The following is an 11446-nucleotide window of genomic DNA, read 5'->3' on the forward strand; positions in this document are numbered from 1 at the left end:
GGATGGTTGTGAGCCACCATGTGGTTGCTGGGATTTGAACTCCTGACCTTCGGAAGAGCAGTCGGGTGCTCTTACCCACTGAGCCATCTCACCAGCCCGAAGAAGAACATCTTACATACAGTTTATTTTAAAGACTTATTTGTTTGTTTGTTTGATGTATATGAGTACACTGTAGCTGTACAGATTGTTGTAAACCATCATGTGATTGTTGGGAATTGAATTCAGGACCTCTGCTTGCTCCAGCCCCGCTCACTCTAGCCCAAAAATGTATTTTATTATTGTATGTAGGTACACTGTAGCTGTCTTCAGACACACCAGAAGAGAGTGTCAGAAGAGAGTGTCAGATAACGGATGGTTGTGAGCCACCATGTGGTTGCTGGAATTTGAACTCAGGACCTTCGGAAGAGCAGTCAGTACTTTTAATTGCTGAGCCATCTCTCCAGCCCTTATATACAGTTTTTAAGGGAGAAGTAGGACAGTGTCTGAAAACAACAACAACAACAACAACAACAAACCTATCATATAATGGGACTAAGCCATGAGAAGCTAATCAAGCAATGTTGTACCAGGGGAAAATGGGATATCTCAAGGACATCGGAGACTGAGAGCACACAGCAGACCTTGCTGCTGATGCCCATAGCTTTAGAGTGACAGGAGTTGACTTCTTGGGATGAAGCCAGAGCTCCCCAAGGCCCCCAGACTGTTGCCAGCCCTGATAAGCATATTCCAGGCTCTAGACAAGAGACTATGTGTTTTTTCTCCATACTTCAGGGCTTCAGGGAAAGCCGTGGATGGTCCTAGCCCGCAACACCCGTGATCTGCTCCAGTTACACAGAGGAAATGGAGGCAGAAAGAACTAGACCGGCTTTGCTCTCTTGGGGTTCTATGATGCTGGTTTCGCTCAAGGCCCCAGAACTGGCCAGGCAGACCTTTCCTTGTGCTGACTCCCACAGAGACGGGAGCTAGCTGCCAAGGAGCTCAGGCCCAGACTCCTTTTAGCTCCTGGACCTTGACCTTTATCCATCCACCTGCCAAGCTCAGGCCACTATCATTGTCTGGGGTCCTCTGTGGGACACAGTGGGCCCAGGTGGAGCTAGACCCACTCTACACCCTGGTCAAGGAGCAGGAGGTGGCTACCCTGGCCACCATTTCTGATGATGTTTCAAGGTCAGGGAAGTGTGGTCTGTGGGTTGATCTTGTAACCAAGTTGAACTCGTGTGTGTGTGTGTGTGTGTGTGTGTGTGTGTGTGCGCGTGTGTGTGTGTGCTTGCATGCTCATGCACATAGGTATATATAATATGACACCCAGCCCTCTATCCTGATGCTGCTTGGAGCTTCTGTTTCCCCATTTGGAGAACTGCGTTTAAATACTGACTTTCATGGCTGTTTGGGGGGGGGGGTCTTTCCCAGAAGCACCGTGCCTGTGACCCGGAAGGGCTCTCTCCACTCTCCCCCCACAGCAGCCTCAGAAAGGGGGCTGTTCCTGACTGGATTTGCAATGCCAGCATGCAGATCTCAGAGACCTGAGCCAGGCCCCCAGGTCAGCCAAGCAAGTTGGTGTCACCCTACTGGTGTGGCAAAGAGCTCTGGGATGAGGATACAGAAGTGGGACCAAGAACAGTGGCTTCAGCTTGAGCTGGGTGCCCTGGGACAGGGAGATATAGAGACAGTCAGAGCTAAGATGGGTTCCAGTGGCCCAAATCCTCCACCCTGCCTTGCTATGGAGTCTGTTAATTCAGAAAGCTGGGGAGGACATCCTGTCTTCCCTTTTTTTTAAAAAAAGATTTATTTATTTATTATATGTAAGTACACTGTAGCTGTCTTCAGACACTCCAGAAGAGGGCGCCAGATCTCGTTACGGATGGTTGTGAGCCACCATGTGGTTGCTGGGATTTGAACTCTGGACCTTGGGAAGAGCAGTCGGGTGCTCTTACCCACTGAGCCATCTCACCAGCCTCCTGTCTTCCCTTAAGTGGGGAAGAGGAGTGGGCTTCATTTAAAACCTCTGGGCCCTTGATGGGCGTGGTGCACACGCCTTTAATCCCAGCGCTCCAGAGGCAGAGGCAAGTGGAGCTCTGTAAGTTTGAGGCCAGCCTGGCCTACAGAGCGAGTTCCACAACAGTGAGAGCTATACAGGGAAATTTTGTCTCAGAAAAACTAAAATATAAAATAAAGTAAACAAAATCTCTGGGCTCTAGAGGTTATCCTTCTGAGGTCACAGGCCACTTTTAGAAGGGTCAGAAATGAGGCTACATGGGGCCCATACCCACAGGTTGGGGTGGCCCTAGAATGGTGTCACATCTACCACAGAGCCTCAGTGTGGACGTTGGGCTTCAGGAAGCAAAGATGGTGTCAGGGGCCACCAGTACTCTGAGGCCACAACACGGCACTAAGAGTCATCCTGAAAGCAGTGGCCTGACACCCCAGTCCCCATCTCCACTCAGCCTATGTGGTAGCTCAGCCCTGCCCTGCAGAGGAGCTGGTCATGGCTTGGGGAAGTATGTTGATTTTGTTTCTGTCAACACGGCCTCTGGTGCTGGCATCTCTTTCTGCCTGCCTGCCACAGTTTCTCATGTCATAGGAAGTCAGACCCAGGGGGCACCCCACCCAGAATATTCTAGGCCTCTGTGGGCTGAGTGCTGGCCACTCTGGCTACTTCCGGGGAAGGAGGGTGGCAGCAAGGATCTGAGAGAATCCGTACTTACCAGTGCCCAGCTGTAAGGAAGAAGGTCACAACCCAGGCCTCTCAGCATGCCCAGACCCAGCTAGCCCCTACCCCCAACTTCCCATTATTTCAAAGCTGGCAATGCCATTGATTGTAAGCAAGACATGGTGCAGGAGCTATGGAAACAAGGCAGCAGGTGGCCAGCAGTAGGGTAGTCCAGGCTTTGAGTGAGCTCCAGGAAGCCTATTGTCCCCTGTCTGGGACAGGAACTCCAATGTCCCCAGCTGTAGCTCCTCCAGAGCAAGAATAAAATTGGTGCTTCAAAGAGTGCCTGAGACAACCAGAGACTTGCAGTCTCTGTGAGCCAGCTCAGTCCTGCCCCGACAAGAACTCCAAGTTCATGACTTTGCCTGGGCCCAGTTCTGCTGTCTGGGTCAACCAGGTCTGGGGGTCTAAGCTTACTGTGGTCTTTGAATGTACAGGTGCCATAGCCCTGGGCAGTGCAGGCCAATGCACTTGTGGGATAGAAATGGGCCTGCCTGTGTGGCATGTCTGTCTGTCTGTCTATTTGTCTGTCTCTCTGTATTCTGCCTGTTTGTCTGCCTGTCTATCTATCTATCTCTATCACATTTATCCATCTATCTATCTACCTATCTATCTATCTATCTATCTATCTATCCCTTCCCCCAACTCCCTATATGTATGTGCATACCTGTGGAATCCATACAGAGGCTGGCTGCCTGTTCTTCCAGGTACTTGACCACCTGAGCCAGTCAGTATTCAGGCCCCCATATCCCTCCCTGAGGTAGCTGGGTAACATCTGTGCTGGCCCTGGCTGATTTTCATACCCTGTGGCAGCAGACCAGCAAGGAGGAACTCACTCCTCAGGTGATCAGCCTGGAGTCACCTGGTCCTTCTCTCCACAGGACATGCTGGGCCCACACTCACTGCTGCTTGCCCTAGCTGGACTGTTCTTCCTGGGATCTGGTGAGTTCTGTGGAGCTGCCCCTACATGTGACATTCCTTGACAGTGGGCCCACCTCACATCTCCTTGGGCATGTCCCCTTGTGCATACGTCCCCAGGTGGTTGAGGAAGGACCAGCCTTTGGGAGTAGAGTCTCAGGCATGGATGATGGCTTTGGTTGCCTTGTAACAGGAGGCGGGGTCTGACCTCTAGAGCTTTGCTTTGAATTCCATTGGGGTGACTCAGAGCCCTTCCCAGACCCCAGTAAGGCCACAGGCACTAGCCTGTACCCTCCCCAGTGCCCCATCCACCTTTGCACCCCACTCATTCATGAAGATAGTCGGGGTGGATGTGGGGCCCTCATTCAGTCCTGTCTGTCTCCCCAGCTGTGTCCCAGGAATGCACCAAGTACAAAGTCAGCAATTGCCGGGACTGTATCCAGTCGGGGCCTGGCTGTTCCTGGTGCCAGAAGCTGGTAAGAGTTGTGTGGGTCACCTGACAGAGTCTAAGCTGCCCTTCCTTCCCACTGGCCTGGGTAGGAACCTTTGCTTCTCTGAAGCCAGGGTCACTAGGAGGACCTCCTTAGTACATAGCAGAAATGGCTATGGTATATGAAATATACCATGATAACCCAAGTTGACCCCGGGTACATAGGGAGGGACAGTCACATTTCACGATATAAGTCAAGAGCAGGGGGAGGCGAAGGCCCCCGGTCAGGCATGGCGGAGACTCTTCATCTTTGAATCACAGTCCTCGGGACAGCTTGCCCCTCCTCCTATAGAAGGCTCCTCCCTTGGGACTAAATCTCATTACGGATAGGATTGGTCATGAGCCACCTTGTGGTTGCTGGGATTTGAACTCAGAACTTTCGGGAGAGCAGTCAGTGCTCTTAACAGCTGAGCCATCTCTCTCCAGTCCGGGACTAAAGCTTATCCCAGCCTTCTCCCGGGGTCCCCAAGCTGCTGACCATACAAGAAAGCACACGCATTACTCTTTCTTCTCAGTTACCTAATCTTTCCTGGCGGAAGCTACAGCCAGCCAGCCCCTGTGCATCTTTCTCCATAGGTATTTGAGAATGAGGTTATTAGCTTACAAAACCCAGTAAATGTGTTTTGATAAAAAACTGTACTGTCTTAGTTACTTTTCTGTTGCTATCGTAAAAATACCCTGACGAGAGCAACTTAAGGAAGGCGGGGTTCACTACAGTCTGTCATGGTGGGGGAAGTCAAGGCGGCTGGGGTGTGGGCAGCTGGTTACTTCTTATCCACAGCCACGAAGCAAAGTGCTGAATGTTCATGTTCGACTGCTTTGCTTAACACCATTCGGTCCAGAACCTAAACCCACCTAAACCACGGGGAAGCTCTTCTGGGTTCAGTGAACCTAATCAATTACTTACCAGTGTGCCCACACAGGGGCGCTCTTCCCGATTCAGTGAGCCTAATCAGTAAGATTCCTCACCAGTGTGCCCAGAGGCAGAGTGATTTCTGATCCTGTCAGGTTGATAGTCAACCCTGACCATCATATTGTGTGTGTGTGTGTGTGTGTGTGTGTGTGTGTGTGTGTGTGTGTGTGTTTTCACAGGTGCTGAGTTTGAACCTGTTATCAAGCTCGGGAGATTGGACATATCAACCCAACAGGCCCAACCCAATGTGCCAGATTTTCACATTTTTCCTCACTGGAGTAGTCTCAGGTCACACAGGAGGCTGCTTTACACACCTTACTTCCAGAAACTTCCCAGCCTTCTTCCTCTTCCTGTCCTTGTCATTTTAGGGTGAGAGGAGCCACCAGTGTAGAATATCCCTTGGTGTCTCCATCCCACTGTGTCCTCTGATTCAGCTCTAGTGTACACTGGGGACACCAGGCAGTGACGACATCCTCTGTGCCCCACATGAGACATATGTGGTCCCTATGTCCCTCTGCTAGTGGTGTTTCCGGAGGTGCTACCTTCCAGATTTCTCCTCACTTCCTATGTCACCTTATAGTGAGTGACAGGCCATCAGTGAGGCCCTATCAAGCTGGCTGTCTCCACTAAACTATATCTGTGCCCTTGCAGTCTGTCTACTGGAGACTCAGGCAGGATCCATTACCAATGTAGTGGTTATTAAATGGCTCTCTGTCTCTCTCTGTCTCTGTCTCTCTCTGTCTCTGTCTCTCTCTCTGTCTCTCTCTGTGTGTCTCTGTCTCTCTCTGTCTCTCTCTGTCTCTCTGTCTCTGTCTCTCTCTCTCTGTCTCTCTCTCTCTGTCTCTCTCTCTCTCTCTCTCGTGTGTGTGTGTGTGTGTGTGTGTGTCTCCAGACTCCTACCTCCATTGGTAAATCTGGAAATCTTAATTTTGGTCAGTAGTTTATAACCATTATTTTTCCAATCTGATGTTCAACCTGTCCACATCTGGCCGCTGGACCCCTCTAAGCTGTTCTGGTGTTCTGGGTGCCGTTCATATGAGCTTTCTTGTCATTTTGTTTTGTCCTCAAATTTTTCTTACTCTAGACTGACTAGCTGGGCTGACTGTACTCTGGCCTCCCCTCCCCTCGCCCAAGAGTTAAAGTTAAAGACCACTCCTAGTATTGTGTTTTATAAAACGATAGGGAAAAAAGGAGTATGTTTGCTGGATGTACAGTCAGGTGTGAGAAGGGGGTGCCTCTGCAGGCCCAGGCTGAGGCATCCCTTCCCCCTGAGGGACCAGCCACACGATGGTATAGTATAGAATAAAGTTTGTTCAGGGCATGGGGAGGGGGTTTAAGGGAGCAGAGGTGGATAAGGGCAGAGAGAGAGAGAGAGAGAGAGAGAGAGAGAGAGAGAGAGAGAATATGAATAGTAGTAGAAGTCAGCCATGAGCATATGGAGCATGGGTTAAGAAGCAGGAGCAAGGGCCAGAGAGAGGAAGGAGTAAGCAGCCTCCTTCATAGTGAGTCAGGCACACCTGGCTATTGCCAGGTAACTGTGGGGTGGAGCCTAGACTAAATGCCAACTTGTAGGCCTTCGCATTCTGTGCTACTCTCCTCATCTTCTCCATCCCACAAGGCTTCTGGCTTCCATCTCCAGCAAACACCCCCACCATAGGCAGAGCTCCAGAGCAGAGAGGCCTGATGTTGTAACCTCTATCCTGTGACTGAGGGCTGTGGTCCAAGCCTTGGACGAGCCATTCTCGGATGAGCTGGCGTTTCTCTCTTCCTCTTGAGTCATTTGGCTCATCTGAAATGAACAGCCAGATGGCTAGTTCTGCATGGATTAATTACCAGTTAGCTTCTCTTCTCTCTGTTCTCTCTGGTTGCTTGTGTTCCTTGAGGACTTAACACGGGGCTCTGAAGGCCAATGCAGAACAGAGGGACTCTGGAGGTGATGTCTACTGCATTTCTGGGTTGGTGTTCTTCTGGGTTTACTTTCTGCGAGCAAGCAGGCAGTCCCTGGTGCTTCCCAGTACCTTGCAGTTGAGCCAGACCTGCTTTGGATGCAACGGGTTCCAGTTCAGGACCAAGAACAACCAAATACTTCCATGTCAGATCCATGGGACCTTTGAAGAGAGATGGTGGTCAAGATGGAGGTGCCCTGGGCTCTCCAGTCTCCTCACCAACTTGATTCCCTATGAACCGGGAGAGACTTGACCCCTAGATCTTCCCTGTATCTCAGCAAGAGCTGTCACATAAGCCTAAAGAGATTGATCACCTTTGGGAGATGGCTTCTCCCCATAACAAAGGTTCTGTTGAGAAAGGGTTAAAGAGTTCTGGTCAACACTGAAACTCAAGGATGCTGATTAGCCTTTTGGCTGGAGGTAGAGGACCCCATGTCTTTGCTGATGAAGTCAGTGCCCAAATGATAGAGAAAGGTCTATATAGTCTATGCTTTTTGGTAACACAGAGCTTTCAGGGAGACCTAGACTCTCTGGGAGTCCGGTCTTCCTTAGATGACTACTGCATCCCACAGAGATGGCTAACTGAAGTTTCAAGGGCAGGTAAGAAGGAAACAGGGCTGGATCCCACTATTCCAGCCTATGCCCTCTGCCTGACCTCAGATCCCTCCTCTAGAACTTCACTGGACCAGGAGAACCTGACTCCTTGCGCTGTGACACACGGGCACAGCTGCTGCTGAAGGGTTGTCCAACCGATGATATCATGGACCCCAGGAGCATCGCTAATCCTGAGTTCGATCAACGGGGGCAACGGAAGCAGCTATCTCCACAAAAAGTGACACTTTACTTGCGACCAGGTAGGTATGGAACCTGGTTGGAATGGGGAGGGGGGTGGAACATCCTAGAGGGTAGGAAGAAGAACCATGGCCGTTGACATGAACCCACATGGCAATTACCAGCCACAAGTTGCTATGATTTCATAAGGTTAGAAATATTGGGTTAAAGCTTTATCATTATCAACTGGCTCTGAAATTCTTTATTGGCATCTTGTAAATTGTGATTTTATTGATACATAAATCTAATTGGTTAACTTTAAGATTAAGAGTCTGATTTTGCTTGGCAGTGGTGGCACATGCCTTTAATCCCAGCACTTGGGAGGCAGAGGCAGATGGATTTCTGAGTTCAAGGCCAGCCTGGTCTACAGAGTGAGTTCCAGGACAGCCTGGGCTATACAGAGAAACCCTATTTCGAAAAGCCAAAAAAAAGAAAGTCTGATTTTACCAGAGTACTGGGTGTTGTGAGATGCAACTGCGAGGTTGGTGGTTCTATTTGGCCACTGGAGTGTGGAATCTCTGGTTACAGGGGATTATAGCAGAAAGGGAACTAGTGGTTCCCTGGACAAGCAAACAAGCAAGCCAGATGCTGGGAGGGGGGGGGGAGGTAGCCACAGAGAATTGACATGTTCATTTTTTAATATTTCCCCACAATAGATGGCACCCAATGTGGGGGCACCTGACTATTTCTAGCACCATAATCTGGGTGTCTAGGCTTCCAAGTCATTAATCTGCACCTTACAGAAACCCTCCACCATCCAGGCATTCTTGTACCTGGAGTGAGCCTACTTATCTGAGTTCAGACCTGCCTGTCCTGTGTTCTGGTCACAACCCCTTCCAGGTCATAGGAAATGGGGGAGGCAATAGGAATCTGGGGACTGGGTGAGATCCAAGACTCCAGCCAGGCTCAGAGTGTCCCTTGTTTTCCTCTGACACGCAGGGCAGGCTGCCGCATTCAATGTGACTTTCCGGCGGGCCAAGGGCTACCCCATTGATCTGTACTACCTCATGGATCTCTCCTACTCCATGCTTGATGACCTCAACAACGTCAAGAAGCTGGGCGGGGACTTGCTGCAGGCCCTCAACGAGATCACTGAGTCTGGCCGCATTGGTGAGACCTGCAGTGCACACACTCCTTTCAACCTTGGGAACTCCCTGCCACCCCACACCTCCATGCACGGTGGATCCGCAGAGGCAGAAGCTGGGAGCTGCATAGACAATGTTCGTGGGGCCAGAGTTCATCCTGAATCCTTACCAGGAGCTGTCCTTGGTCACAGGCTGCTAAGACCTCTCTCTCTCTAGTTTATATTTTGATGTTTAAAAGGCAAAAGTCCTACAACGCTAATTACTAAAAAGTATATCTACCTTAACACAGCAACCATGCATTAACAGAATAGTGGGAGTAAACTACAGGGCTAGGGCCACTGGGCAGGGGTCATAGGGCAGGAGTCACAGGGCAAAGGTTGTAGGGCAGGGATCACAGGGCTAGGGCCACTGGGCAGGGGTCACAGGGCAGGAGTCGCAGGGTGAGTGTTACAACACTGACCAATACCATCAAGCATGTGGGACAAGGGAAGAGGGTACCCCTACTCACTCCAGAACATCCCTCTGCCTCATCATCTATGTTTAAGGGTGCCCACATGAACACTTGAACACTGGATGCAAACTCATATATTCTTCTTCTTCTTTTTTAAGACTTTTAAATTTCATTTATATGAGTACACTGTAGCTGTCTTCAGACACACAAGAAGAGGGCATTGAATCCCATGACAGATGGTTGTGAGCCACCATGTGGTTGCTGGGAATTGAACTCAGAACCTCTGAAAGAGCAGTCAGTGCTCTTACCCGCTGAGCCATCTCTCCAGCTCCCATATATTCTTGTGTGTTCATACATTCACGTGTGTACATTCATGTTCACACATGTCCAAGATCCCATACACAAGCACATTTGCACATGTTCAAGCAAGCACATGTACAAATGCCTAGTCACACCTGTGTGCCTGTATGCCTGCATACACAAGACCACATGTATATATACAGGTACTCGAATGCCCACCCACACTCATGGTCACACCTGCCCATAACCCCATACATATACATACTCTGTCACATGCACATGCATGCTTGTACATGGCCTCACATATACTCAGCCACACATGGCTACACACATGCTTGCACCACATGCTCAGCTATCATGTTCACACAAACATCATCTTGCTTTCTCCCTTGTTTGGGAAACTGAGGCTTGGTCCTTAGCCCACTGGAAGGCTCACTGTCATGCCTGGAGCCCTGCCTGCTGCCTTGTCCCTGTGCCCTCCAGCCTCTGTTGTATATCCCTTGGGCTCCAGGTCTTCCCAGTCCTGGTGTCTGCTTCTGTCTGCTGTCCCCCTGCCTCATACCATGTACCCCTCAGGCTTTGGGTCGTTTGTGGACAAGACGGTGCTGCCTTTTGTTAACACCCATCCTGAGAAGCTGAGGAACCCATGTCCCAACAAGGAGAAGGCCTGCCAGCCCCCATTTGCCTTTCGGCACGTGCTCAAGTTAACCGACAACTCCAACCAGTTTCAGACAGAGGTCGGCAAGCAACTGATTTCCGGAAACCTGGACGCCCCTGAGGGCGGGCTGGATGCCATAATGCAAGTTGCTGCGTGTCCGGTGAGGCCATTGTCCCTGTTCAGATTTCCCAACTTCCTCAAACTCAGGGCCTTCACCAGTGCCGTGGGGCCTCTTGCTCTGGTGGGTGGGTCTCTTCAGACACTCACCCCATCTGGTCCCATGCTGTCACCCCAGGTCTCAGAAGAGCAGCCTCCGTGGCCCATATCACTCCCAGCCATAGAGAAGGAAGAGCCCTGAAAACACCCACCCATGCCCGTGCTAACTGACAGCCTTCATAGCTTTCCTGTGAGCCAGGCTACCCAGCAGCAGGTCTTCTGGTTCCTAAAGCCTTTTCCCTCTCAAATCAAGAGTGTGAGGACTATTGTGGGACAAGGGAACAGGGGCCCATGTCACCTCATTCACATCCTGCCTGTCGGCTCCAGATTGTGTTTATCAAGTGGTCACTGCAGCAAGCCAATCCCACCCCAGCCTGGCTCTCAGCTCTCTCACTTTGCTGGGTTCACGCAGTGGGCACACACACTCTACATGTGTGTTGGACTAGGGTAGGATACATGGGTGCAGCAAGTGTATGCTACTTCAATGGTTCCAGGCCCTTGGCTCTCCTGTGGATGTCCCTTGGTCCCTTCTTTTGTGGCTGGGAGGTGTTTGCATTTTAACATACAAGGCCATACTCTTTTCCTTTCATGACTGTGTTGCTGGAATCTAGTTCCGGGTCTGAAGAGGGTTGCAAAGACATCTCTCTTTAGATTCAGAAGTGTTTCTGTTCTTACCACATACTGCTGCAGGGCATGCTGGGAGTTGACGGCTTTGGCACTTCCTTGGCACTGGATTGGGGCTCTATCTTCCTCTGTCTGTCTGTCTGTCTGTCGTATCTGGGTGTGTGTCTGTTTGTTTCCATGTCTCTGTCTCTCTCTCTCTCTCTCTCTCTCTCTCTCTGTCTCTGTCTCTCTCTGTCTCTCTCTGTCTCTCTCTCTCTCTGTCTCTCTCTCTCTCTCTCTCTCTCTCTCTCTATATATATATATA

At 50.5% G+C, this 11446-nt stretch overlaps 1 protein-coding gene across 1 annotated transcript in view; it reads left to right on the forward strand.

Annotated features, from left to right (window-relative positions):
* The window catches only part of Itgb2 (integrin subunit beta 2), a 36655-nt gene that overhangs the window by 8469 nt on the left and 16740 nt on the right, over positions 1-11446 (forward strand). Inside the window, exons 2-6 of the mRNA XM_021174344.1 lie at positions 3592-3652; positions 4016-4104; positions 7651-7831; positions 8748-8918; positions 10221-10462. Coding sequence (XP_021030003.1) covers positions 3595-3652; positions 4016-4104; positions 7651-7831; positions 8748-8918; positions 10221-10462 — 741 coding nt within the window. The 5' untranslated portion in view covers positions 3592-3594. The remainder of the gene's footprint in view (positions 1-3591; positions 3653-4015; positions 4105-7650; positions 7832-8747; positions 8919-10220; positions 10463-11446) is intronic.

This window comes from Mus caroli, chromosome 10 (genome assembly GCF_900094665.2).
Source record: "Mus caroli chromosome 10, CAROLI_EIJ_v1.1, whole genome shotgun sequence".
Classification (NCBI taxonomy): Eukaryota; Metazoa; Chordata; class Mammalia; order Rodentia; family Muridae; genus Mus; species Mus caroli.